The sequence below is a fragment of the Theropithecus gelada genome, chromosome 19, assembly GCF_003255815.1.
Source record: "Theropithecus gelada isolate Dixy chromosome 19, Tgel_1.0, whole genome shotgun sequence".
NCBI lineage: Eukaryota > Metazoa > Chordata > Mammalia > Primates > Cercopithecidae > Theropithecus > Theropithecus gelada.
This window is the reverse complement of record NC_037687.1, coordinates 38,583,329-38,587,353: the sequence shown is the minus strand read 5'-3', so window position 1 is coordinate 38,587,353 and position 4,025 is coordinate 38,583,329. Positions and strand designations below refer to the sequence as shown.

General features: G+C 50.9%; 1 protein-coding gene across 1 annotated transcript; it reads left to right on the top strand.

The window, feature by feature from the left end:
* The first annotated feature begins 202 nt into the window (after positions 1 to 202).
* ERICH4 (glutamate rich 4) lies at positions 203 to 1,838 on the top strand. Its single transcript, XM_025367086.1, has 2 exons — positions 203 to 390; positions 1,073 to 1,838. The coding sequence occupies exons 1-2, from the start codon at positions 217 to 219 to the stop codon at positions 1,289 to 1,291; spliced, it is 393 nt and encodes a 130-aa protein (XP_025222871.1). The 5' UTR covers positions 203 to 216; the 3' UTR covers positions 1,292 to 1,838.
* Positions 1,839 to 4,025: the final 2,187 nt, after the last annotated feature.

Sequence of the window (4,025 nt, the reverse complement as noted above, 5' to 3'; positions counted from 1 at the left end):
CCCTTTGAGCAGAGTTGAGGTTAGACTTCAGAAGGAAAAACAAAAGCACAAGGCCAGCTGATTTTCTCTGAAGAGTGGACTTTGGGATACCTTTGCCAGGAACCCCCATCCCACTCCCTCTGCCCTTTACTCTCCACCACGCACACAGCTCCCCGGGGGACCGGGCCACCCTGGACCTTGCTACTTCCTGCTCCTGGCAGCCATAGCTCAGAGACCATGGAGCTGTGGAGGCAGCTGAGTCAGGCTGGACTGGTGCCTCCGGGGCTGGGCCCACCCCCCCAGGCCCTGAGGGAGGTCCCACCAGTGGAAATCCCTGGTCAGACCCTCAGGACTGCAGGGACAGACACTGGAGGTGCCTGGGATAGTCTGCTGTGGATCAGGGAGGAGCTGGTGAGTGAGGGGTTTGGAAGGGAAAGAGAGAGAGAGAGAGAGAGTAAATGAGAATGAATGGAAATGAAGGAAAATAGAGAGGGCCAGAGACTGAAAGACAGAATCTGAGAGACAGAAGCAGAGACATGAGAGGCATGTACAGACAGAAAGACAGACATAGAGTGAGGGACAGGAACAGAGGTGGGACAGGGAGATCCCAAAAGAGAGGGACAGAGGTGGGAAGCAGAGACTGAGAGCAGGAACAGAGACAGAGGGACTCAGACTGAATTTGAGAAAGTTGAGGAGGGCAGAGACAGGGCGAGCGAGAGAAAGAGAGCCAAAGGCAGGGGCAGAGAAATAGCAAAACAGAGACAGAGAGACAGGGGCATGGAAAGACAAAAAATACATGGGGACAGAGACAGACAAAGGGAAACAGAGACAGAGATAGATAAGAGAGGGAGGAGACATATTACTGAGAAACAGAGAGAGAAGTCAGGGACAATGAAATGGAGAGACAAAGACAGAGTTAGAGATCAAGATACATTCTGAGAAGCAGGAAGGCAGTTAGGATCCATTGGCACAGTGAGGACCCTGCCCAGGCACCATGGCCAGGACATGAGTTGGGACCTGCTCTCATCCAGGCCCTGGCGAGACCCTTGCTCTCTGGGGTGGCATCCCTGTGACGTCCCCTTCCTACCGGCAGGAGAACCTGCGCCGAGTTGATGTCCAGCTGCTGGGACAGCTGTGCAGCCTGGGGCTGGAGATAGGGGCGCTGCGGGAGGAACTGGTCACCATATTGGAGGAGGAGGAGGAGAGCAGCGAGGAAGAGGAGGAGGATCAAGAGCCCCAGTGGAAGCAGGAGGAGGAACACCTGGAGGCCTGCCCAGCCCCACACCCCCCTGACTTTGAGATGATGATCTGAGGCTCTGCCAGTGCATTTAGGTTGACATACAAATTAGATGCAAATGTATGCAAAGGGGAGGGGAGATTTGCAGGTCAAATCAGATGTGGAATCAAGTATACCCCTTTAGTAAGTGCTTTCTCTGAAGATGCCTGCAATGAGATTTAGACATTGGCCTGTGAGCTATGGGTGTGTTGGCAGATGACATGAGGATGTGTTTGGAGGTGATGTGGGAGGTTGTAGAGAAGTTGCAGGTGCTTTTGCAGATGAGCCTCAGCTGTGCTGCTGAGATGGGGTCTCTGCAAATGTGATGGTGATGCATACAGATGGGATTTCAGATCAACGCTGTCCATATGGTAGACGGACAGCAGACACACATGGCTATTTAGTGCTTGAAACATGGGGAGTCCAAATTGAGATGTGCTGTGAGTGTAAAATACACAACAAATATTAAAGGCTTAGTATGATGAAAATAACGTAAGACATCTCAATCATGTTTAGATTAATTACTTGTTGAAATAATAATATTTTGATCATATCAGTAGTAGTAAAAATATTACTAAAATTATTTTCACCTGTTTTTAAATTTTGTTGTGTGTGCTGTTTCCCTCCCTGTGTCCAAGTGTTCTCATTCTTTTTTTTTTTTTTTTTTTTTTGAAATGGAGTTTCGCTCTGTTGCCCAGGCTGCAGTGCAGTGGCGTGATCTCGGCTCATTGCAGCCTCCACCTCCTGGGTTCAAGCTATTCTCCTGCCTCAGCCTCCTGAGTAGCTGGGATTACAGGCACGCGCCACCACACCCAACTAATTTTTGTGTTTTTAGTAGAGACGGGGTTTCAGCATATTGGTCAGGCTGGTCTCAAACTCCCGACCTCGTGATCTGCCCGCCTCAGCTTCCCAAAGTGCTGGGATTACAGGCATGAGCCACCTCGCTCAGCCTCATTCTTGTGTTTACAAAGCACTTTGTAGTTGGAAGTGCGGGTCTTTTCAGAGAAGTGAAATGTTGACAGAGGAGGTGCTGATTCCTTTCCATGGGAGTTTTCTCCTTAAAAATAAGCCGCTTCCACTTTGGGAGGCCGAGGCTGGGGAATCAGTTGAGGTCAGGAGTTTGAGACCAGCCTGGCCAATATGGTGAAACCCCGTCCCTACTAAAAATACAAAAATTAGCTGGGTGTGGTAGCGCACACCTGTAATCCCAGCTACGGGGGGGGCTGAGGCATGAGCATTGCTTGAACCCAGGAGGCAGAGGCTGCAGTGAGCCAAGATCACGCCGCTGCACTCCAATCTGGGAGCCAGAGAGATACTCTATCTCAAAACAACACCAACGGAAAACCAAGCTGCTTCCTTTTGTCCAGTGGAGACCCCAGGATTAGGGTGGGGTGCAGGACTGGGGTTTAGGGATTCAGGCTTCATTCCCAGCCTGATCCTCATTAGCTAACCTGAGCCAGGTCTGCAGCTTTTATCAGTACTGCTGTTTGGGGGTTGGGGAGAACATTGAAGTCACGCCCAGCAGCCAGGGAAGGGGGAAGGAGACCCCACAGAGCATGCAGTGGCACGGCGTTCTCGCCTTCTCTTGGCATTCTAGACAGAGGCCCGGGGAGTCTGGGGGTCTCTTGGCAGCTACATCTAGACAGTAGGAGTCGTAGGGAATGAGGATGTTGGATGCCACGGCCCCAGGGTCTGGGTCATGCTTCACAAGTGCCAGAGTCCCGTGTCTCTTGGGGAGAAAGACATGAGTGGAGGGTACAAGGGAGAGGCTGGTGTAACAGGTGCTCCCTATTCAAGAACAGAATGGAGGATGGACTCGATGTTTAAGCAGAGTTGCCCTAAGCCATGGCCTGGGCCACAGAGGTGAAATCTATGGAAGAGAGTGGGAGTTTGGGTGAAGGGGGCCAGCCCCACCAGTGCTGTCCTCAGCACCACACTAACTGAGCTCCTTCCAGCAGTGACCAAGTCTGCACCAGGCAGACTGGGTCTCCCAGACCAGTGGGAGAAGATACCCATCCCTACCCAGGGACAGCGAAGATGGTCAGAGTGGGGACAGAGGAAGTATAATCTGAGGGATCAGGGCTGAGATGATGGAGGCGCAGGAGGCTGAGGGGACCCAGAGAAGGCAACAGGCCCAGGCTGAAATGTCAGGAAAGTGATCTTAGAGGAGAACTGAGGCAACAAGGAAAAATGAGCCAAGTAAAGAAAGGGAATGGGGCTGGGCATGGTGGCTCACGCCTGTAATCCCAGCACTTTGGGAGGCCAAGGCGGGTGGATCACCTGAGGTCAGGAGTTTGAGATCAGCCTGGCCAACATGGCGAAACCTCGTCTCTACTAAAAATACAGAAATTAGCCAGGCGTGGCGGTGCATGTCTATAGTCCCAGCTACTCAGGAGGTTGAGGCACAATAATTGCTTGAATCGGAGAAGTGGAGGTTGCAGTCCACCAAGATTATACCACTGCACTCCAGCCTGGGCAACAGAGTGAGACTCTGTCTCAAAAAACAAACAAACAAACAAAAAAATAAAAATAAAAAGTGAAAGAAAAGAATATAAAAGTACAAAAATAGCATATACAGAAGCCATGGGGGTTATCTAGTGATCTAGCCCCCTGCTACTCAAAGTGCAGTCATTCATGGAACACAGCAGTAATAGCATTGTTACAGCTGTCTAGTGCTACATAACAAACAGCCCCCAAACATTGTTGTTTCAAAACAGTGACAGTGTGCATTTTGCTCATCTCTGCTCCATGCGGTCTGAGGCTTCAGCTA